The sequence below is a fragment of the Leptinotarsa decemlineata genome, unplaced genomic scaffold (assembly GCF_025532065.1).
Source record: "Leptinotarsa decemlineata unplaced genomic scaffold, Ldec_3_MD MMD2_tig00026380, whole genome shotgun sequence".
Taxonomy (NCBI): Eukaryota; Metazoa; Arthropoda; class Insecta; order Coleoptera; family Chrysomelidae; genus Leptinotarsa; species Leptinotarsa decemlineata.
In genome coordinates, this window is record NW_027412714.1 from 17972 (window position 1) to 41974 (window position 24003).

The 24003-nt window shown below is 33.8% G+C and overlaps 2 protein-coding genes, 1 long non-coding RNA gene and 1 pseudogene across 3 annotated transcripts; 2 read left to right on the forward strand and 2 right to left on the reverse strand.

Moving 5' to 3' along the window:
- The first annotated feature begins 2180 nt into the window (after positions 1 to 2180).
- LOC141486928 (uncharacterized) lies at positions 2181 to 6017 on the forward strand (annotated as a pseudogene).
- A 5166-nt stretch (positions 6018 to 11183) lies between these two features.
- LOC141486926 (uncharacterized) lies at positions 11184 to 13358 on the reverse strand. The gene is made up of 2 exons (XR_012468128.1): positions 11910 to 13358; positions 11184 to 11437 (listed from the first exon to the last, which is right to left on the reverse strand). It is a non-coding gene; the product is annotated as an uncharacterized lncRNA (long non-coding RNA).
- Positions 13359 to 14589: 1231 nt separating this feature from the next.
- LOC141486927 (uncharacterized) lies at positions 14590 to 19373 on the forward strand. Its single transcript, XM_074185545.1, has 2 exons — positions 14590 to 18351; positions 18412 to 19373. The coding sequence occupies exons 1-2, from the start codon at positions 18257 to 18259 to the stop codon at positions 18788 to 18790; spliced, it is 474 nt and encodes a 157-aa protein (XP_074041646.1). The 5' UTR covers positions 14590 to 18256; the 3' UTR covers positions 18791 to 19373.
- Positions 19374 to 21084: 1711 nt separating this feature from the next.
- LOC141486929 (uncharacterized) lies at positions 21085 to 22305 on the reverse strand. Its single transcript, XM_074185546.1, has one exon. The coding sequence runs from the start codon at positions 22303 to 22305 to the stop codon at positions 21085 to 21087; it is 1221 nt and encodes a 406-aa protein (XP_074041647.1).
- Between the last annotated feature and the right edge of the window lie 1698 nt (positions 22306 to 24003).

Genomic DNA, 24003 nt, shown 5'->3' on the forward strand with positions numbered 1-24003 from the left:
AACGGGCACACTTGGTAAAATTGAAGGTCGCCTCTTTCAGTTGTATTGCCAATTGTATATGCAGGAAATTTTCTGTGAAGAATCCTACACTGAAGCCTGTCGGATATAATCCAACGTCCTTCGTGGTATTAGCCAGAGGAGTGGTTGTTTTCTGATAGGCGTCAGTCCATTCAACCTAGGTATATTCGAGACTAGCTTGATCTTTTGAAGTTCATTTCTTTAGATTGTTTGCTGCCAGTCTTCAAGCCTAGCCCAGTGACTACTCAAAAAATAAGAGATATGTTGGCTTTGATGACATGCCAGTATTTTTACTGAAAATGGTTCTCTCTTATATGATATCTCCTTTGATCTATCTTGTGAACCTCTCATTTTCAAATTGTAATTCACCAGATTACCTAAAGACTGGCAAGGTCGTTACGATTTTAAAAAAGGGCCGACCAACAACTGGTTAGTAATTATCATCCCATAACTATTTAAAGAGGCTGACTTCTCACTTGAAGCCAAATCATTTGATGATCGACAACCAGCATGGATTTCAGTGCTGTTCACTAATTTTATGAAAATCTGACTAACTGGGTTGGTGCGGGTGGGTGCCCTGTTGGGATATTCTGTAATCTAAGCAGGACTCTCGACTGCGTCAACCACACAACCCCAATAACTTAATTATTCAAAATTTGGAGTTGGTTTATCATTCGACTTAACCCAGCATCTGGATACCGAGCGCCCTCTCGTCGTAGCATCAACTTGTCATGGTAATGCGGGGCTCTGTCATGATGGACCTTCTTTCCCTAGCTACTCGTAGGACCTTTATGGACGGAGTCCATACAACGGCCTCCCTGTAAATATAGTTCAAGAGCTAGTCTACAGAGGAGATGGATGTCGAGTTTACGACTCCAACGGGCCTCCCTGTAAATTTAGTTCAGGGGCGAGTCTACAGAGGAGATTGATGTCGAGTTTACAACTCTAATTGAACACTCTGTAAATTTAATTCGGGAGCGAGAGCTGTGGCGTACGCAGAATCAGAATGGAAAGATTGTCGTGGGTATCACGGTGGAAATCTTGCAACTTGGCTATCCGACTACCTTACTAACAAAGCATATACTTTGTGCTTGCCCCGCTGGGGACCGAATCAGGTCTTTAGAGTTCGGCAGAGCCATAACCTTACCATCTGAACTGAAAGATCACTCACCATATAAGCTAATCGACTTCGTTAAGAAGCTGGGTTAGTTTGGCCACAATAAACCCTTGCGGGTTGTGGTGGAGGGTCGAATAGACCCACTCACTTCGGACCTAACCAACCTTAGCATCTAAGTATACTCAATTATATGGCTTGTCTATTGTCAATAACTTGACCTGAAGACCAATGAATGAATTTAGACTTTTTTCAGAAATATGAGATTACTTGTGATGAAGAAACAGCTGATAATGTTATATTATATATTGTCAAAATCTCGACTGAGATGGGGGTCATCCACTTGTTTTAATTATGTGTTTATAATCACAGAAAAATTGATACCTTGTATCACTGGTGTCTCTTACATCTCTAGTTGTGAAGATTTATCTGAAACTTATCAAATCTTAACCTTGCCGTGTTTGTATATATTTGAAGTGGTTGTTTCTGTATTTAGTAATTCAAAATCTTCAAAAACTAATAAGCAAATACACACTATCAATTGGAAGCAGCGAAATGACTTACATGTGACATTTTCAAGGGAGTACTCTTTTATATAAGTCATACTTATAATGTGTGACGGGAAAGTTCGTACAATAGTAGTTGTTTTCTGTTGGGCGTCAGTCCATTCAATTCTATTGTGTAGGTATATTCAAGACTTGCTTGAACCGGTTTGAAGTTCATTTTTAGATTTGTTAACTTGCCAGTCTTAAGGCCTAGCCCACATGACTAATAAAAAATAAGAGATCTGTTAGCTTTAATGGAAATGCCAGGTATTTTTTGAAAAATGTTTTCTCTTATATGATATCTACTTTGAAACTATCTTGTGAAACCTCTCATTCTCAAAATGGAAGTTCACCAGTTTAACTAAAGACTAGCAGGGTCGTTCGATTTTAAATTGTTCAAGTTAAGTTTTTCCTGAAAGGCAATAAAAACCAAAACAATAATATTCCTGTAATAAAAATAAATTTTTCCGTAGGGTTAACTATTACAGTGGTTGGCCCCACGTAGTCATTGGCCATGCATTTTTCAAACGCTTATAACAACTGTAATCCATACTGTACGAATACACCGGTGGCGTTAAAACAAACCTAAACTATTTTCTATCACTAGATAATATCAAATTTCACAGTTGGCATAATTGCGCAAAAATGGCGGTAATCTCCTTTCATGGTGCATAACTCGTGTGTGAAAACAGTGTTTTGCTAAGAAAAGTGTGATTTGAGGTGAGTCAAGTCACGTAATTTTGTACAAGCAATATGTGGTATAGTTGTTTTTTATTGTTTGTATTGCATTATATATTGATTTTCGACCATTTATATGGCTCCAACCTCTAAATCTCAATTTATTATGGGGGCCAATGATTGCCTGGAAATATTAGCAATAAACAGTTAATGGCCCCTAGGCCAATGACTATAAAATCTATTGTGCTCGAATATGATTGTTATGAACATGACAATGATCAAGTAAACAAGGATAGGTATGATTAAACTATGCAATGAAGGCGTTAAAATATATGTACACAGTTGTTGGCCGGAGGCCAATAACTATAATCAACTGGGGCCAATCACTGTATTTCTGTGCTTTTTCAGCTGTGCAAAATGCCTAAAGTTGAAGAGGGTGGTCGCTATTCCAAAAAATATAGCGAGCAGCAGCTGCAAAGTGCTTTGAAAACAATTAATGATGGGGTACCACTCAGAGAGGCCGCCAGACATTTCAGTATTCCTCGAGCAACCCTACAATTCAGGAGGAGTGATAAGTTCACAAAAATAAGTCCGGGTCCACCTCCCATACTGACCAGTACAGAAGAAGAGCTTCTGGTCAAATGGGTAGTGGAAAATGCGCAAAAAGGTTTCCGAGACGAAAGGAAGATCTCCAGTCGGCCGTCAAATCAGTTTTAGAGAAAGTACCACGAAAATTTAAGGATAATTATCCACATGAGGGATGGTATAAAGCCTTTCTTCGACGCCACACCATTTTATCAATTCGAACACCTGAGGCTGTTTCCTCCGCTAGTTCCAACGTATCAGAGAAAGACATTAGAAAATGGTTTTGAGACATTAACATCTATTTGGTATCTAAGGAATATGATGAGATATTGATTGATCCCTCAAGAATTTTTAATGGTGACGAAACTTGTTTCAATTTATGTCCAAAGAATTCAAGAGTGTTGGCACCAAGGGGTTCTAAGAATATCTACGAGGTAGAACACGCCTCTTCTAAACAGAATATTACAGTTATGTTCACCTTTTCTGCCACAGGTCTTACAACACCACCAATGATCATATATCCGGGAAAAAGATTGAAGGCTGAAATTGCTGCATCCGTTCCACCTGAATGGGGAATAGGTATAAGCGATACGGGATGGATGAAAGCAGAAGTTTTCCAAGATTATATTTGCAATGTCCTACATCCCTCCTTGGTGAAAAATAATATTAAGTTTCCTATAATCCTTTTTGTAGATGGTCATAGCACCCACCTGACATACGAATTGAGTGATATCTGTAAAGAATTGAAAATTATTTTGATTTGTCTTTATCCCAACGCTACTAGAATCCTTCAACCAGCAGATGTATCTGCTTTCAAGCCAATCAAAAGTGGCTGGAAAAAAGTAGTTTTGAAATGGAGGACAGACAATTTGAATTGTATTCTTGGAAAAGATAAATTCGCACCCATTTTAGAGGAAGTGGTCAAAGATTATGCAAGGGAGAAGACTATAACTGACGGGTTTCGCGCCACTGGATTATATCCTTTCAATCCAGACTCGATAGATTTTTCAAAATGTTTGGGGGGACAAAATCAAAAACAAGAGGATGAAAAGTATAATAGACAGCCACAACCAATGGGCTACGAAACCTTTCAAAATATCCTAGGTGAAGAGAAAATTAAACTGTTTCAAAACTTCTGTGGAAAAACTGATGATGACTGTACAGATTTCATTCTGCTTCATAAACTGTGGAAAGAATTTCATACTGTGCGGAAAGAACCAGAGAAAAACACAAGTAGGGGAGAAAGTAACGAATTGGATCCAACTGAATATCAAGACGAATTTAATTTAACTACCATTGAAAACCAACTGGAGTTAGGACAAAATAATATACATATGAGTGAACCATCGGTACCGACAGAGCCTAATCTTGAAGATCTAGACCGGGAATATTTTGAATGGAAGAGAATTGGAAAAGACAGGTACAAAAGATATTGAAGAAAGAAAAGACGATAGAGAATAAAAAAAGAAACCTGTAAGAAAGGAAATGAGAAAATCGAACAAAAAGAACATTGTTGAATGTGTATCGAAAATGGAAAATGCAGAAGTATCGCAAAGCATGCAGCGTGTTACAAAAAACTTGTTTCAAAACGAGTCCAGGACACAATCAAATCAAAAACTCAATCAAAACACACAGTCGTTCACACTGAAAAATTCTAATTCCATAAATATCATTTCCGAAGTTATTTTCAACCCCAATGAAGAATACCCTTTGAAAAATCTGATAAAAGAAGTTGGGATATCGGAGGAGCTTAATATCAAGATATCTGTTGGACTATGCTATATTTGCGCAAATAATCTTTCACAAATTATTTTGGAATCAAGTGCCAGGAATGTGCCAGATCTTACCATATTCAATGTATGAAAAGACACAACTTACATCAATCAAATTCTGCAATTTTCCATTGCAAAACGTGTTTGAAGAAACAACAAATTGTATAAATCTTATCTAATCTAATGAAATCCAGAATTAATGACTCAACTATATATTTATTAGCACTTTGATATTCACTCACTTATGTTTTAGAGTTCCAAAATAAATTGGTAATTATGGGCCAATAACTACAATATCACATGGCCAATCTCTGTAGTATAGCGGCCAATTACTGTGGATTCGAATATTTTCATTTTGGGACGTTCAAAATATGTTTTTGTTTATTATCAGAATGATCCAATTGTGTTTAAGGAGAAGTTCAAAGTTTACTCTATAAATCAAAACATAGTGAATTGCGTTTTATGATCAAATATGACTTCTGTTCATATTTACAAAAATGACAGACCTTAAAGGGCCAATAACTACCCCAAATACCCTAGACCGATTACGCATTTCAGTATTCAAATCTATATAGGGCTTCATCCAACATGAATGCTTGAACCTCAATACTATATGTGTGTTCATCACTAACAAGCCATGATTGACAGCTTGCTGTAAGTTTCTATAGTGAACAATATATTTTCTTTTATCGTTTAAATTTGGAATTAATTTGGGAACTTTCGAATTTGCATATGGTTCATTTGGATTATAATTCGGTAAAAATGTATTGTTTGCTTTATGTTTCCTTTCACTACATTGACTGATTCCACCGCGAATACCTTTCTGAAAGAAGTGAACTATATCAATGTCAGTTAGTAATTCTAATTCAATATTAGTATATTTCAACATGGCATCCCATGATAATCCTGGTGCGGTGAAGTAATGTGCCGGATCCAATTTATATTTATCAACAGATATATTTCTAAAGTTTTCAAAAATGTCACATAATAGTTACACATCTGACTTTAAATATAAATCAGAATATTCACCCAAATTCTGACATTCGAACAAATTCCAAACAAGTTGAGCTCTCCCATAATCATTATCTGATATATGTTCACAATTGAGTTTATCATAAAATTGATTTTTGGTTGGAAGTCTTGGATGATTCAGTTTGTCGATGTCATCAACAAAATTATAGGGAAATACACCTTTCTTTCTCATTAAATTGAAATTTTCAATTTGTGGGAAATGTTTGCGCATCTCGATACACTGATCAGATGTTAAATTGGCTCCTAAATTCTCCAAAGAACTAGGCATGAATCTGAAACTATCACTAGAATCTCATTTTCATGATAATGTAAACCCATGACAATCTATATCTTTGAATATGAAATTCTCATGATGAATAATTTTCAGATATGTATCATCTTTCTATTAGTTTGTAGGATTGTATATTTTGATCAGATGTATTGTATATTGAATGATGATATATATTTCTCAGTTTGTGGGATGACATCCACATTTATCTGATTTTGCATTTTAATTGACTTTGAAATTGGTTGATGGTGTTGTAGTACTCAAGTGATTACAATCATTTATCTTATAACGCAATAGTAATTGCTCATTGGAAAAATATAATAAACATCCATCACAAAAATATTTCTTATGTTCATGAGCTGATAATTGGCTTGAAACTTATCTTGAAAGATTTTTGATCCAACAATAATGACTATTACCGAAATCATCTGTGATAAGTAACAAATTGACATGTCTCCTAAGTCTTCTCTGAGAGTAACGTAATGGTCCAATTAATTCATACACTATTTTACCCCTTTCGAATTTACTTTCTAAACCGTACACATTAACTGAAATATCATTCTTGTCCTCAAATTTCACAATATCCTCCAAATTTACCGGAAAATTCATATCTGTTACATCTATGACAGTATTGAAATGTGGATATGATGAAACTTCTGACGTTCTATCGATTGCAGCATGTAGTGCTGATGTGATAGCCCATGCAAAACAATGCTGATCTTCATTACGGACATTAACCACGGCCTTCCAACGCTCTATATATTCAGGTAGCTTCAAATATGAACATCCACTCAGCGGGCTGTATTTATTGATGTTCACCTCCAGAAACATGATTTTTTCACAAGTCCAACCTCAAATACAAATCAAAATTACTGATACATCCAATAACTTGATAGAAATGCTTACCTGAATCACGTTCCTGGAATTCTGTTGTTTAAGCGATAATTTCATTTCGAAATCCATCAAATAAGGAATTCAAATCAGTAGATTGGTCAACTGTTCTATTCTGAGAGTTAAATGATTTGGTTCCCTTCAGTTCTTGCGTTTGCAGAATATAACTCCCAAATACTTTCATATTCACTTTGATGATTTTGAGAACCCTGATAGCTGATTCCAATAATTCAATAACTTTCTGCCTGATTTCGTTAAAGAATAACATGTAATCGGTGGAAACAATGGAAATCTGCACCCTGTATGTAGCAATCCAACGCTTGAAAGCACTATTTATAATTTCAAGACCATCACTGAATTGTACACATGCATTATTCTTATGTTGCAGACTTCTATTGGGAGAATTCACTTGAATCAATGGAATCGTCACATTACAACAATTACATGTGTACATAGGTGTTGCAGCGTCATCTAATCTCACTTGTTTCACTGATGGACCTCCTTGGCAACTCTGGAGCTGATGACGACGAAGGTTGTCACTACGAGTAAAAGATTTACCGCATTCACAAGAATACATTTTCTATGATATGTTCTCACTAACTCACTCGATGAAAACTGACATAACCAATACTCGCCCGCTTCTTGAATAGCACAGTCCTCGCCGCCTGCGCATCACCATCGGGAGTGTGGGTAGAGTCATGCTTTACGTCACTGCCATCACCACATCGAGGGAGGTAAGAGCACATCGATGGATACGCATTACTCAACCACCCGCCTTGGAGTGCACATCTAGCTCTCCTACCGTTGAACGGTTGCTGCTGGGGTAGAGCGATGCGTTACGTCACAGCCTTCTCTAAATCGAGAGAGGTGAGGGCAGACCGATGAATACGCATTACTCAGCCACACGTCGTGGAGTGAATATCTTGCTCTCTTACCGATGAACGGTTGCTGCTGTGTCGTCACACCACTACTAACTTGATGGAACATTCATTACTTGGAGGATCTTCGAAGTATGTTTGTACATAGACAAGCACATGATGAAACCCTGTACCGTACATTCCCACACACACACACACAGTCTCATATGAAAAAAAAATCACCAGACACTTCAAGGTCACATTGCCTTGACTTCACTAAACAACAACAAAAAAAAAGCAATTATTACGTCATAGTTGTGGGGGGAGGCTTAGAACCGGCTCAAATCTCCTACTGTACGAATAGAATAAGAAAAAAATATCCGATTAATTTCATTTGTCGATATAAAAAATCAATAACAATTTACAGTTGTTTTTTTTATTCATAATGCACTTATCTAACCATTTTTAAAATTGAACAATCTTTAAACTTCTTTTCGTATTTTGAGAACGCATCCAATAATTTTAAAACTCCATAGCTTATCGATGAGATTCATATTTTTTTTTATAAATATGAAGAAGTAGAAAGCCAAAGCTTCTCTCAACTAGTACTTGATGCATCAGATTGATGTATGAGTAATTGTTTGTGCAATGGGACAATCCCACGAAGACTGTGGTCGCACATTATAAACGAAGTCTCACGAAAGCTTTCTGATAATCTACAGATTAACTGTCAACAACTGACAGCGGAAACTGTGGATCATTTCTAATCCGAATAAATAACTGTTTAATACCCACAACACAACTTTGACACGGAAACTGTGTTTTGAAACTTTTTTAATTCAAATACTGTAAAGAATTTATAAACGCCCTAAGAAGCCATCTTATGGCGAAACACGTGTTTCGTTTTGAGAATCTGTTAGGTGAATATCTCACACTGAAGTGATTTTGAATACATAAACTTTGAAACATTTGAAATTTACAAAAAATCAAAGTTGTTAGCATGTGTTAAAAGCGAAAAAATATACGTTTCTGATTCGGTAAAAACATAAAGTTCGTACAACACTTTTTCTTTCTTTGAATTATTTTATTTTTTCATAGTCGAACAATTTTACATGCAAATATATAAATTTTATGTAAGTCCAGTTACTGCGCTGGTGGAAGACGAATCAAAATTCTGTAAAGAATTTACACACGCCCTAAGAAGCCATTGTATGGCGAAACACGTGTTTCGTTTTGAGAATCTGTTAGGTGAATATCTCACAATGAAGTGATTTTGAATACGTAAGCTTTGAAACATTTCAAAATTACAAAAAATTAAAGTTGTTAGCATGTGTCGAAAGCAAAAAAATATACGTTTCTGATTCAGTAAAAACATAAAGTTCGAACAACACTTTTTCTTTCTTTGAAATACTTTATTTTTTCATAGTCGAACAATTTTACATGCAAATATATAAATTTTATGTAAGTCCAGTTACTGCGCTGGTGGAAGACGAATCAAAATTTCACAATCCATGATGATTGTGATGAACAACAGCATGATGAGGCTGTTGTTCTCCTCATAAGAGCACACTAAGGAAACTTAATCACCTTGATGATTACTTCTGCCATGATTCCAACTAACGAATCGTAGGAATATAATAGTAGTGGTAAGAACACTGACACTATCAGTTGAACACAATCAAAACACTTTTACAACTGGGTCCATGTTCCTGGAATATCTTATATATGCTTGTACAACCCCCTCCTGTGTCATTAGAGTACCTGATTACCAGAACCAACCCTGAGCACAAATACCAACCATAAGATTACAAAAATAGGAGTATATTGAACCCATTCGCAATGCAGCAGAATCGTTCGAAAATTTGGGAGTATCATAGAATGAAAACAATCATATTCAAACATTTCACTACATTACTGAAAATTTTTCACAACACCAAACTGCTATTTTACCACCTCGACACCTTCAAGAGGAAGAGGAAGCTCAGTAAATTAGTATGCCAAACTAGTTCTTTATAGTAGTTTCATTGCTCAGTAACCAACTAGATACGTGCTTTGAGACTTACGCGGGTATAAAAATGAAAAAAACAGTTTCTGATTACCTTATCTTGAAATAACAAAATATATTTTTTCAAATGATAGCTTAACTTATGGTGATTTTGGCAAGAGTTGCAAAACTTTCTTGCATTTCGATTGTTTGAATTTGATAGCTGAAAAAATGTAGGGAAAAAGTTAGTGATGTGCCGATGTGTTAGCGGTTTTATTCAAGTCAGACTCGATTCCTGCTTTAGAACTCGCCTACTCGAATACCAATTTATTTTGATTCGAGTACGCCAGATTCGATTCCGGTACTCGAGTTAGGAAGCATCGATTCGTACTCGCTAACCCGAGTCCAACTGACTCGAGTCTCGTATTCGAATGTGTTAACTCGCTTGTACAAGCGTTTCCAATCGTACTAATAAAATAAGTAGTATAGCTAACGTGGTTCTAGATACAATGGTAACCATGCCATCGAGCTGTCCATCGATAGCGTAAGGGGTGCGGTTGTTTGGGATGAAGAAGTGTGTCAAAAAGGCGAAGAACAATGGTGTTGACAATGTGTTCTTGAGCAACCCTTGTTCTTGTAGATCGTCAATGACCAGAGGGTTGTAAGAGATGGTCAATGACCAGAGGGTGTTGTAAGAAGAGGCCTCGGCTGGTGTAGATTAGCCGTGTCGTATTAGAGACCTTTTGGCTCAGTGAATCGTCTTCGGCCAACCCTTTTCGGGCAACCCCAGTTCGGAAACCCTCATCAGGCGACCCCTTTTCGTTAAAGCATGTACCCAGGCGTACGCCAATGTGTTTTATTCGATGACTTTGTCGGTGCGCCAGTTGACCTTGAGACAACTTTGTTGCAGTTAATTAGGATATTTTCGTTGCATTTCGTTGGAATACTTGTTGTTTGCCTGATAATAAACCAGATTAGCTGACCTTAAGGTCATATGTATAAGTAAACATGAATACTTTGTTGCACTTAATTAGGATATTTTCGTTGCATTTCGTTGAAATATTTGCTATTTTACTGATAAAAAACCAGATTAGCTGACCTTAAGGTCATATGTATAAGTAAACATGAATACTTTGTTGCACTTAATTAGGATATTTTCGTTGCATTTTGTTGAAATATTTGTTATTTTACTGATAGAAAACCAGATTAACTGACATTAAGGTCACATGTATAATTAAACTTGAATACTTTGTTGCATTTCGTTGGAATATTTGGTGTTTCACTGATAATTAACCAGATTAGCTGACCTTAAGGGTCATATGTATGATTGAACATGAATATTGTGAAAAAGGAAATACGTAATTTATTAACGTTTATTAATTAGTAGGTATTCACAATGTATGGGTTATTTTCAAAAATTCATCTTTTTTAGACGACAATAAGTATACATAACAAATTTCTGGTAGAGCTAAATATTTTTTGAGATTAATATTTGCATATTCATAAAAATCTTTTACAGTTGTCCACCAGAAACCTCTGTAAGTTATGGATGGTTTATGAAATTGTTCAATGCTATGATGTCCGCACATTAATCGGCTTTTGAATGGAACAATGGGATGAAAGTTTTCGTGTGATCCAATAACGTATCCGCACCTATACTTTTTTCCTTTGTCCTTACATGTTACCGTAGAATCTGAAAAAATGGAAGAATAATTACAAAAATGTTTGAGGAATATTGTTCGTTTATCTTACATAACGGTATTGATTTTTCAGAGTAGAAAGCTGGATATTCATTCAAAATAATCGTATCTAGATGTACTTCCATTAATAAAAAGCTACCATTTTTCCAACTTGTATGGTGTATTGATATAAATAACTTTTGAAGTTAGGATGTTGCAAATTTGTGAAAGTAGAAGAATAATGTACAACAAATACATATTTTTATCGTTGTGCGTGTGTGTGTGTTTCTTTGAAAGCAACTCGATTACTACTACACGTAACAGTTGTATTAGGGATGTTTTATACCATATACGTCACGTGAAATCTGTTCAACTATACATTCTAAACATAATATATTCGGATAATTTGTTTCTCCCCCACATTTAGTACACTTATATTTCACTGGTACAGGCATAATGATGTTAATGATGCTATTGGTTACTTACGAATGACTCCACGATTGTCTGCATAACGTTTATCAATTCTCAGATGCTTCGGTGATTATAATTCAAAAACGGTTTTCTTTTTGCAATTTTCACAATACTGTCTTGTACTTCTTTTCGATACTTCCTTATTGTCTTTTGGAGTATCACACAGTTTGCAAAATAATACGTTTTTAATGGATTCTTTCGTTTTAAGGTTTATATTTTTTTCTTTTTTCTCTTTACAGAGTTGTAGTAAAGTTTTTTCCATATCTTCACATGCTTTCAATAAAGTGTCCTCGAATAAATCGCTAAAATTCATCTTTTGATTTTCACTGAAACAGAAAGTGTGCAATGTTGGAGGTCAAAAAATTAAATTCCTCATGTGGTTGTTGAATGAATAATGAACAGTTGAAGCGGTTATGATGGTTATGCTGTCAGTTGTTGTCTCCTCAACTGACTTCTCGAATCCCTCTCGTTCCTTATTCTTTGTCTATAGGACCCAGAATCCCGACGTTGATGACAGGGTGGGCAAAAGTTATATTCTGATGAAAAACTTTCATAAACTCTCAAACATCTCCTGTCATTACACCGATACTTTGAAGGACCATTGACTTGAGGAAGTTCGTTTCCATTAGTGCTACTAATAATATTTTCCTGGATTGCTTTGTTCATATTGCTCTGTAAAATCACAAATCAATCGGAAAAAGAACTCAAGATAAAAACGTTTTTTCCATTGTGTTAAAATATAAGTTGTAAGTTAATCAATTGTAAAAATGAATATTACAAGTGTGGATTAAATTTTGAAACCCCAAGGCAATGTATCACTTGATAAATAATTTACAATTCGTTTGTCATCGAAAGGAGTTAATGCAACTTTTCTTTGATTTATTGTATATACCTCATGTTTTTTACTACGAATCAGATTTTCCGTTACTTCAAAATGTTCATTTCCGAATAGACAATCGTAGTAATTTTGAAAATTTATTGTTTTGAGAGAGGCTCTGGTGACACCTTTATCTATTTTAATTATCAAATTTTCCCCGTCATTCTCTCCATGTTCTACTTTTATCGCATACATTTCCGACTTTAAGCCAATGAACTCTTTCATAATTCTTCCATTGTTTTCGTCTTTCATCAAACCTAAAACTTTTTTATTTACCAATGGAATTCCGAATTGTCCTCTTTGATATGTGCAAAAATGTCATCGGTGAAAAAGTGGTAAATCAATGAATCAGTATCTGTATACAACAATTTCGCATTTTCATTGAATTTAGGTTTGATATAATTATAATGAAAGTCATATAAAATAATTTTTGAAATTTCCAAAACACTGAAACCCACATAATTGGGTTTATTCAGTTCTATATTGACTCTTTTCATTTCAATGATTACCATATCATCATCAAAAATGGTCAAACTATGAAAATTCGGTTTTGATATGTGACTTTTTGCTCCGTATCTACCCTCCCACTTAGTACATATTTACGACAGTTTTCTATTGTTTTCCCAAAGATACTATTGTTCATTACCTTATAAAAAATTTTCTCAAATTCATTTTTACTGTTTTGTCTTAACATCGTATTCAAATCAATATAAGTTTTTAACCATGGTATTTGTTTAAATTTCAAAATTTCATGAACTCTGCTGATTTTGAGACCTAAACTGACTGCCTGTTTCAAATTTCTATAATGGATAACATAATTTTTTTTATCGAAAAGTGTTGTTAACAATTTTGGATTTTTTGATGATGATAAGGGTGGAATCATTTTTTGAGGACATAATGGAAGATCTTTATGAACATTTTGAAGTTCTACAGGATAATCTAAGTCAACTTCTAATATGTAACCATATTCAGAATCATTAGGTGTATTAAATATATCTTCAGAATAGAAATCAGTATTATTTTTCCATTCTGATAATTCTGATTATTTCTGATATATTCTGATAATGCTGTACCATACAAGTTATTAACATCGTAGTACATGAGATATGATGAGGGTTGATCAGGGTTAACTCGTTTTTCATGTAAATATTATTAGCTTTACCATATCTATTGCTACATTGAGATATTCCTCCTCTTATACCCCTTTCAATAAACATTAGCTCATCTACATCATCTAATAATTCCAAAGTAACCTTTGAAATGTTTAAACAACTTGCATAAGCTAGACCTGGTGCAGTGTAATATTTCAAACATTCCAAATCGTATGTTTTCATACATACTTTTCGAAATTTTTCAAAAACGTCAGCCAAAAGTAATACATCTGTTTTCAAATATAACTCCATATATTGTTGTGAATTTTGAATTTCAAAAGTATCCCATACTTTAACAGCGTGTGAATACTCATCTTCTGTTACACCACACTTTCTCAATTTATTGAAAAAGCATTCGATCGGTGGTAATTTGTCAATGTTCATTTTATCCCAACTATCAAAATAATCATATGGAAATATACCTTTCTTAGATAAAAGTTTAAATTCCTCTTGATTTTTACAGAAACTTTTTGTGATTACCTTTTCTGAATGATTTAAATATGAACTCAATTTATCTAGACTACTTGCCATGAAACGAAAAGAGTCTAGGAATCGGTATGTTATACTTGTATTGTCAATTTGTTTACTAAATGATATATATTTTTCTTTATTTACTGGTAACAATCTGACAGCACCAGAAACCTCTTTCGGTAAAGCTCTAATGAAATGGCTATCGTAACCAGATAAATTATGAAAAACAACAGGTATCATATTATCATTCTGATAGTTAATGTTGCAAGGGGTGGAATGGGCTGCTCCACGAAATTTTCCAGATATATGACAATGGTCCTTAAACCTTGATCTGATCCTCTGTGAATGGTTTTAGACAAATATGACAGTTAGTGGCTGAATCGAAATCGTGTTTTTGTTGAGGTGATAGCGGAATCATTGGAACCACATTGGAAAATACTGGATTTAATTCGAAAGCTAGCTGTTGTAAACGTTTGACGAACCAGCTGATACAATCGTTACCAGTATATAATTCGAATTTTTATTTTGAATTGTCGAAAGTACACAATAAGTAAAATGCTACACTACATGGAATATGTTTTTGAAATATTCGAATTTTCTTACTAGGTTTCACATCCTCATATTTTTCCAAAATGCTTTCAATGTCTGAATAAATCACAAACGGTACGGGTTCTTTATTTTTGAAGTCTGTGAAAGATAAATTTTTTTTTTCAGATGGTAGAGTTATTTTGGTTTTATTCATTTTTCTACCGGTGAATATACACTGTGTCCGTAAAGTATGGAACAAATTGATTTTTAGCTAAACAGGTCATTTAAAGAAATAATCCTGAAACACGTCGATTTTTGATGTTAATTTACCGTATTTTAAAATAATAATCTAATATACAGGGTGAATTACCTTCGAGTAATGACGTCACCGTCATTTTTTTTAAATGGAACACCCCCATTTTGTCTCAATTTTCGGATTACTCTAGCTGAGCTGATTCCAAAAATGTATCACATGTTGATTCCAATTGGTACAGGGTGGACAAAAATACAGTAGTTGTGTGTTGTAATAAAGTAACGCGTAACATTCTTTATTAGGTAAATTAACAATATTATCAAAAATACTTATTGTCTAGCGGACAGAATATGCTGGAATACATGACTTTATATTGAATGTTCGAACTGCAGCCCTTGCTGTATTTGACAGTAACCCAAACGGTGTACAAATTCTTATTGAACCTTGTGTATGGTTTCTTGCGTAATATTGTTTATTTCTGTTCGAATTTTCACTTGTACATCTTCAATATTTGCTGGTTTCTTTTTATAAATAACATTCTTCAGAAGGCCCCACAGAAAATAATCCAAAGGATTTAAATCTGGTGACCTCGCTGGCCATTCAGTGGGTCCACGTCTACCAATCCACCTGTTCGGAAAAATTTCATCTACGTACCTTCTAACATCTACAGCATAATGTGGAGGTGCACCATCCTGTTGAAACCATAAACTTTCATCAAAACCTCCAGGATTACGTCTGCTGGGAAATAAATTACGTAAAGTAGGTACGAGATACTCCCTTAAAAACTCAAGGTACTTTGCCTCCTTTAAATTACCTTCGATAAAGTAGGGTCCAATGATTCAATTTCGTACAATTCCAGCCCATACATTTACCTTTTGAGGGTATTGTGTATGATGCTCACGCATCCAGTAGGGGTTTTCTTTTGCCCAGTATCTACAATTCTGACGGTTAACCTCACCATTTAACGTGAAAGTGGACTCATCAGAAAAAATAACGTTTTGTTACAAGAGAGGGTCTCGGTGACATTTATCCATCATTTCTTCGCAAAATTGGAGTCGTCAATCGGGATCATCTTCGTTTAATTCTTGCACAAGTTTGATTTTATAAGGATGCCATTTTTCAAGCTTCAATAGTTTTTGTACCGTTGTTTTGCCAACACCGATTTCGCGACTAACTTTACGAACAGAATTGTGCGCATCTTCTTCAAAACTCAGTAAAACATCTAATGCTGTATCAGCATTTGCAGGGGGACGACCTGATTTGCGTACATTTGCAACCGTACCAGTTTTTCGAAATTTCGTTTTCAGCTTACTGACTGTTGAACGCGTTATAGGTCTTTCTGGATATTTATCATTAAACAAATTGCACACTTCCATCTGAGTTCGCGATCTGTCTCCATACCCAATCATCATAAGTATTTCAATTCTTTGTTTTACACTTAACTCCATTTCTACTTCCAATTAAATCTAAGCAATCATTCGAATATTCACGAATACCAAAAATATTGTAGTACTAAACTGTCACTGAACATCAATAAATTACTAAACAAATAATGATATTTCACAAAAAACTAGACGACTATGTTTTTTATAAATGTAGATAAGAAATAATTTCTTTCATATTCTGTCTGCTAGACCACAAGTACCAAACATGTTTGGAAACAGCTCATTTTTATTACTCTAAACATGTAGCAAACTACGGGGTGTTACATTTAAACCAATTGCCGCTAGACAATAAGTATTTTTGATAATATTGTTGATTTACCTAATAAAGAATGTTACGCGTTACTTTATTAGCGCACACACAACTACTGTATTTTTGTCCACCCTGTACCAATTGGAATCAACATGTGATACATTTTTGGAATCAGCTCAGCTAGAGTAATCCGAAAATTGAGACAAAATGGGGGTGTTCCATTTAAAAAAAATGACGGTGACGTCATTACTCGAACGTAATTCACCCTGTATATTAGATTATTATTTTAAAATACCATAAATTAACATCAAAAATCGACGTGTTTCAGGATTATTTCTTAAAATGACCTGTTTAGCTAAAAATGACTTTGTTCCATACTTTACGGACACAGTGTATGGTTGTTCAATACTTCCTGTGAATAGAAATGGTTGAGACATTTGGTACAATAAAACTTTTTGTGATTTATGTCACCACTTTGTCCACACAACAACCGCGTCATGTCTTTTATTAGAGCAAAATGATAAATAGTTTTGAAATTATTCACATTTTCATCTAAGTCCATCAATTCCTCTTCATCACATGAATCAACATCATCGAAATCATGTTCGGTTTGAAGTATTAATAAATTAATTGTTGTTAAAAATTCAAGATTACTCAAACGGATAGGAACGATTTCCTTTTTTTCAATACCGAAAACGTTTATTGACATATTATTCATTTTCTCAAAATTTGTTATATCTTTAATTTTGAGTGGAAATTCAATCCCTTCATATTTCAATATATTAGAAAAATGTGGATATGATGATTTTTTACAGACATTAGTTGCACATGGATGAAGAACTGCCACAATAGACCAAAGAAAACAGTACGGATCATTATTTTGAATGTTAAGGACAGCCTTTTTATTTTGAATGAATTTAGGTACTTCAATATATGTGGAAATACCTACATTTATTGGTGTATAGTTATTAAGGTTCACCTTCAATTGTAAAATTTCATAAAGACTCTAACCGCTGTCTTTTGAATGCGCGCTATTTCCATAATTTAGAGGTCATCTTTTATATGATTATGTAAATCATGAACTTTAAACGTCTGTTTATGGCAATGAATTTCTTAATGGAAAAATTACATCACGTAATTGATACATGATAATGCACTCGCAAATCATGAACTTTACACGTGTGTTATGGTAACGCGGTATTGATATTTATTAATAGAAAAATTATATCACGTACTTGATACATGATAATGCACTCGTTTATCATTGCATGAACAACATACGTTCGATGTTATTCATTTTTTTCAGCACAATTTCACAGTATAAATTGACGGATCTATGTCTTTGGAAAATCATTCTAGTTACGAGTGAATCGATACAACAACAAAAATGTCAACTATTCCGACAACTTTAATTATCAATATTACAAATACAAAAATGTTGCCCGTCAATATGGCAATGGTGGTGCTTAAACAATTATTCAGGTAAGTCATTTTCAAATAATATTATTACTTGTGTTTGAACAATTTTTCATATTGTTATAGATATGGTGTGAAGCAGATCGTAAAAAAATCTGAGGACTGTATTTTAGTATATTTAAAATACAGTCCGAAGATGGTTACTTTGACTAAGAAATTTGGTAATTTGCCAGTGAAAGTAACCCGGGCAATGGCTGAAAATGAACAGGAATTGGGGTTTCTGGAAACAGCAGTGAAACGGTTCAATTTCAATATACAAGATGATGATGACGTGGACGCTATTCCATCACCTCCACCACCAAAAAAGTTGAAGGCTTCATCATCATCATCAAAAGAAATTCTACCCCTTCCAACACGATCACTATCTCCTGTCATAATCGAAGATTTTGAAGAAGAAAACTCTCAACACCCTACTTATTTCCAAGAATCCCAAGATTTTTTGTGATTGTGAAAATTTCAATTATTATAGTAAAATAAACAAAATTGAGAAACATATTTTTTTATTTCTGCAATGTAGTAAATATCACATGTATAATAAGAATGTGTGAAAAGTAAATATTTCATTTTCTATAAGAACAAGAATTCAGAATTTATTTCTTACAGTGTGAATACCAATATTTCAATAAAAAAACATTTTCTAGTGCACAATTCAAACTGTTATTTAAATGATTCATACAATGGTGTGACTTGAGAAAACTTTTCAAATTTTCTATTGCAGGACATCCTTCTTCATACAAATCGGAAATTTCATTTTGAATGAGTTGACTTAACCATTTTTTCTTTTCACAACCTTTCACACTTATAACAGCATCAAAACCAACACAATTATTGATGAACTCCGAAATTTGTTCGTAGTTGATGGTTGCTACTGTTGTTGAACTTTGCTCATGCTGCCATGACAATCCATGTAGATTATTTGTACACCAGTTCATATGTTTTTTCACATGAGGCATATATTGATTGATGCCTATTGGTAAATTAATCATTCGATGGTACCATACTCCATTTTCAACATTCAAAATTGCAATTTCTTTACATGAAAAATTTTCTTTACCATATTGAAAACCTTGCACATCGATGATAAACATGATACCACACTCAATGACACCGTAAAAATAAAGTAATATACTGATTCATACAGTATTTATAATACGAATGCTGATTACGCAATATTTCTCTTATCTATCCAACTATTATGTTTGTCATCGAATCCTAACCATTTAACGAAAACTTTTCCATTCTTTCTTTTAAGTACTTTTTCTACGAGATATATATCAGGATGTTTTACTTTTTGTAATTGCTCTTTGTAAAAACCTCCTGAAATATCTTGCTTTTTATCATCTTTCAATAAATAGGTTACAGGATTTGTCAATTGTACTTTTGCTATCGTGAAAATTTCTGTTGACCAGTTTGGAAAATATTTTTTATCGAAAATTCCTCGTAATTTAGATATGCGTACACGATCTCCTACTTTGAATTTATTATTGGAGTCAATTTGTTTGATATGATTGTAGGCTGTGTGAAGTAATTTATTTTCATCTTTTTTACTCACTTCAGCAGGTTTCATTTTAATGGTTCTATGAGTGGAATTGTTATATTTTTCCAAAATATGCTTCAATACATTAAGCCACTTATAGTTACCCTGAAAATTGAATTCTTTATACATCCAAGACTTCATTGTTCTATTAAATCTCTCAATTATTGATGCTTTCTTTCCACTGAACGTACTATAATCATTAACTTTATATTTTTCCATCAACTTCTTAAATTCTGAGTTGAAAAATTCTTTACCTGAATCAGTTTGTAAATTTTGTGGTGATTGTTTACGTAAAACTTCTTCCATAGCTTTGGACACAGCATTAGCTGTCTTATTCTTTAAAGGTAGTGCCCAAGCAAACTTCGAAAAACAGTTTATCACAGTTAGAATATATTTATATCCTTTATTCACTTTAGCATATGGTATCATCTCAACTAAATCATCTTAAAAAAGGTCATCGAAAACCTTAATGATTACTCTTCGTCTATTGAAATTGATTCGGGCTTGTTTATGAAGTTCTTCAATAATATCCCTTTTAACATCAGTTTGAAAGTTCATGGTATGACAGTCAGAAGAAAACTCAAGAATATTGATGAAATTTTATTAATACATACACTATATCTGTCATACATTTTTCATAAAACAATGGTACTCATTTTCTAATTCCTGGATCCTTTGGATTTTTGTTTCGATATATTTGATTTGGTGGTTTTGCTCTCCTCTTCTCAAGAATTCTGGAAGCTTTGATAATCAAACGGTTTGCTTCGGAAGACACTTTATGCTCTTCCATATCAGGACAAAGTTCTCTGATCAAATTTTTGGTATACTGTTCAATGTCAATTTGATCATATTGTTGTGTATTCATGTTTGAGATAAAACGTTATTAGTAACTAGAAATCCAATGAATCTATTTATACTTTTCTGTTATCAAAACAAGGAATAAGATTAAAATTTTCCAAGCTCTTCTTCTTCTCGAAATCTTTGGTCGAAAATTTTTTGTCTATGTGATTTTTCTAGAATTGGATCCATAAAAGCTGAACTGCTCCGAATACGTCGCTGGAAGCGTGTTCGATCAATGGCAAAAAATTCCCAATAAGTTTTTCTTGCATTTCTATAGGCGAAACTCCAAGCAAATATGTAATGAACTTCATTTTTCTTTTCATCGAAAGTTATTCTATTATTACTACTCATCATAACTCACTCTAGAATTGTTTCACAGAATTTGTTAGTGGAGTGTATCTGACTAAACGATCGTGTAAAATCAAACAAAATGCTGATGTATTTGCAGGAATATTTTCACTGGCTTCGAAGTCGAGTCTTATATCTTGCACTCCTACCTTTAAGCTATCATTTTGTCTACTGCAATCAATAACAAATAGAGGTGCGATATCGTGAAACTTAGTCAATGTAAGACACGGCTCTCCAGAAGTTTTATAATAGTTGGATTCTTGAAATTGGGCGAAGAGCTCGTAAAGTAATGCAAACTGGTTTTTCTTGAAGTTCAAATTCATATTATCGTAAGGGTATACATCTGAGTTGAGGTGGAGTTTGATGTTGGTAATATTACAATGATCGAAATGACTAATATTTTTCTTGATCTGATTTTTCCTCTGAGTCTGAAAAGCTACAATGATGAATCGAGGTTTTTCCAATTGATTAGATGCTTTCACATTCCAAGAATGAGTCATTGTTTGTTGTAAAAGTGGATATTCGTGTAGTTCCCAGCTCCTGAATGCAATTCCTAAGTCACGTCCTTTTTCAATGTACTTGAGTAATCGCAATTTTTCTGTATCGGAAACTTGAACATGAGGAATTCTCCAGAGAATTTTAGTTAAATTAACTTTAGGTTTTTCATTATCCTTTGTTGATATTACAGAATTTACGTCACTACTTGTTCTAATGAGTACCAATTCTTGGCGAATGTTTACGATTATTTTCTTGAAATCTTCACAGAAACCCAAAAGGTGTTTCAGGGGGATGTAGACATTGAAGTATCCATTCGAATCGAATACTTTTGGATATTCCAAATGATTCCAACAGGCATTATTATATCTGTCACATTCGCTACTTGTATAAGAGATGTATCCTTTAATAGATGATGTTATACCTGGGTTCCTCACCCTGTCCACTACCGTGCCTCCTATCTCATATCTTATCTGATCGAACAGAAATGCCATACCATTATTCACAAAATTTAATGTTATACTAGGTTTATTTTCAGCATCAGTTAATCGTCCTTCGATATAAAGGTAACTTTGGGATGGCAATGTATAAATATCTTGAGTTTGAATAATAGGAATTCTAATTTCATCAGAATTATTGAATGTCGTATTTGCATAAGGTGGATGACTATGCATCTCGTAATTAGTTATAGAATCATCCATCAATACAGGTTCACCAATATTCAATGTATTAAAGCTCATTTTTGCGTTTTTTTCCTCCTTTTTCCACTATCTAGTATTTTTGTTTTTCTGCTACTTCTGCTGCTGCTGCTTCTGCCACCGCAAGAACACTTGAAAAATAATAAAATTTGTCTGAATCTTGAACTGATGTTGACTTTGAGGTTACACCAAAACTCGTAAAAAGTAGCCGTTTTGACACTTTGACACTTAAAGTACTCGAAAACCAAGTGAAAGAAGAAACTGTCGATTTTCTGATGTTAACCATTTAACAGCACTTCCTATAGTGACACATTTTCCAGGATCTTTATCAATTATACTATGTGCTGTTGTTGATGTTGTTGGAAAAGTTGTAATATTATATAAAAATACCATCAGAGCTGCTTTTTGAGATGAAGTCTTACTGTTATCGTTTCCTGTTGGAAATTGACTAAATTACCCTCTTGTTAATTTATTTTAAGGAAAACCTCATCGATATGTCTAGTGTTGATTGGTAAATAGATAACATTTGCAACTTTTTCAATAATTCGAAATCCACTTGGTACGGTGGGGTAGAACATATGTAACAAATGTACGGCACTGTCATTATTGAATGAATTCGTTATTGAATTGCATTCAACACAAATCAAATTTACTTTGGAGATATTGATTGGAAAAACCGATATATGTTTTCTATTCGGTTGTAATTTTTTTTTCTCGAATCCTAATAGAGGTGCCAATGAGTTAGGTTTTTCTAAATGAATTGGTTTATTGGACATGATTTCATATCTCAAAGTATTTCGGTTTGCATACAATTTCAGATCGATACTACTCTCAGAATTTTCCTCTTCTTTGGTTATGATATTTGAAGTTTTCGCTTTGAGTTCTTGTTTCGTACTTTCTTTCGATTTCACTTCATTCAATTGCCTCATAATTTCACTCTCTATATCAGATATTTCATATGAACCAGGAGGAATCTTAATTTTTGTAGACCCAATATAAAAAATATTATTAGTCTCATCCACATTCGGTATTGTATTGAATGTTACAAAGTCAATCAATCCTAAAACATAATTCTTTGTATCGTCCAGTATGATAGGAGGATTAATTTTAGACGAGAGAATCGAATCTCGGCCTGATAAGGTGAACGTATATGAACACATGTTAAAGGTTATCTGTAGAATGAAGAGAAAACATTGATTGCATACATGTTTATTGAGAAAGAAATTTCAAACATAGTTGTCCGCAATTAACAGAATTATATGATTGATATACAGTATGATTATAATTAATGAGACAAGGTCCATCTGAATTGAAGTATATTAAAGCTTCCAGAGGTGGTCTCAGATTACCATAACTATCAAAATAAATTATATGAGAACCATTTTTGCGGTAGGCAGTCCAATGAGTCCCAGGTCCAGATTGTTTATCGAGATTTATTATTCCTCTTTCTTTTTTTTGGATTTTTTTCGGTAAATTATCTCTCATATAGACAGATCTGAAGAATGGAATTTTTAAATCCTTTGCATACTTTATCAAGTCGATATTGGATAACGGACGATTATGAGGAATTTTTTCCATGTTTCGCCTCTCCCTCTCAAACGGTGGTACGATTCAAAAACAACCCCAACCCAGTTTTGTAAGGTCTTAAATAAAATCCTTTACCTAATGCAATAGATTCCATAGTTTTATTATGACGTTGAGCTTCTTCTAACTGATTTTTTGCAGATTTAGCATCAGTTA

Excerpts from the sequence above, each read along its gene's own strand:
- LOC141486927 (XM_074185545.1), top strand. The coding sequence starts at position 18,257 with ATGTCAACTATTCCGACAACTTTAATTATCAATATTACAAATACAAAA. Across the intron at positions 18,352-18,411 it reads GTGCTTAAACAATTATTCAG|ATATGGTGTGAAGCAGATCG; the intron begins GTAAGTCATTTT and ends ATATTGTTATAG.
- LOC141486929 (XM_074185546.1), bottom strand. The coding sequence starts at position 22,305 with ATGAGCTTTAATACATTGAATATTGGTGAACCTGTATTGATGGATGAT.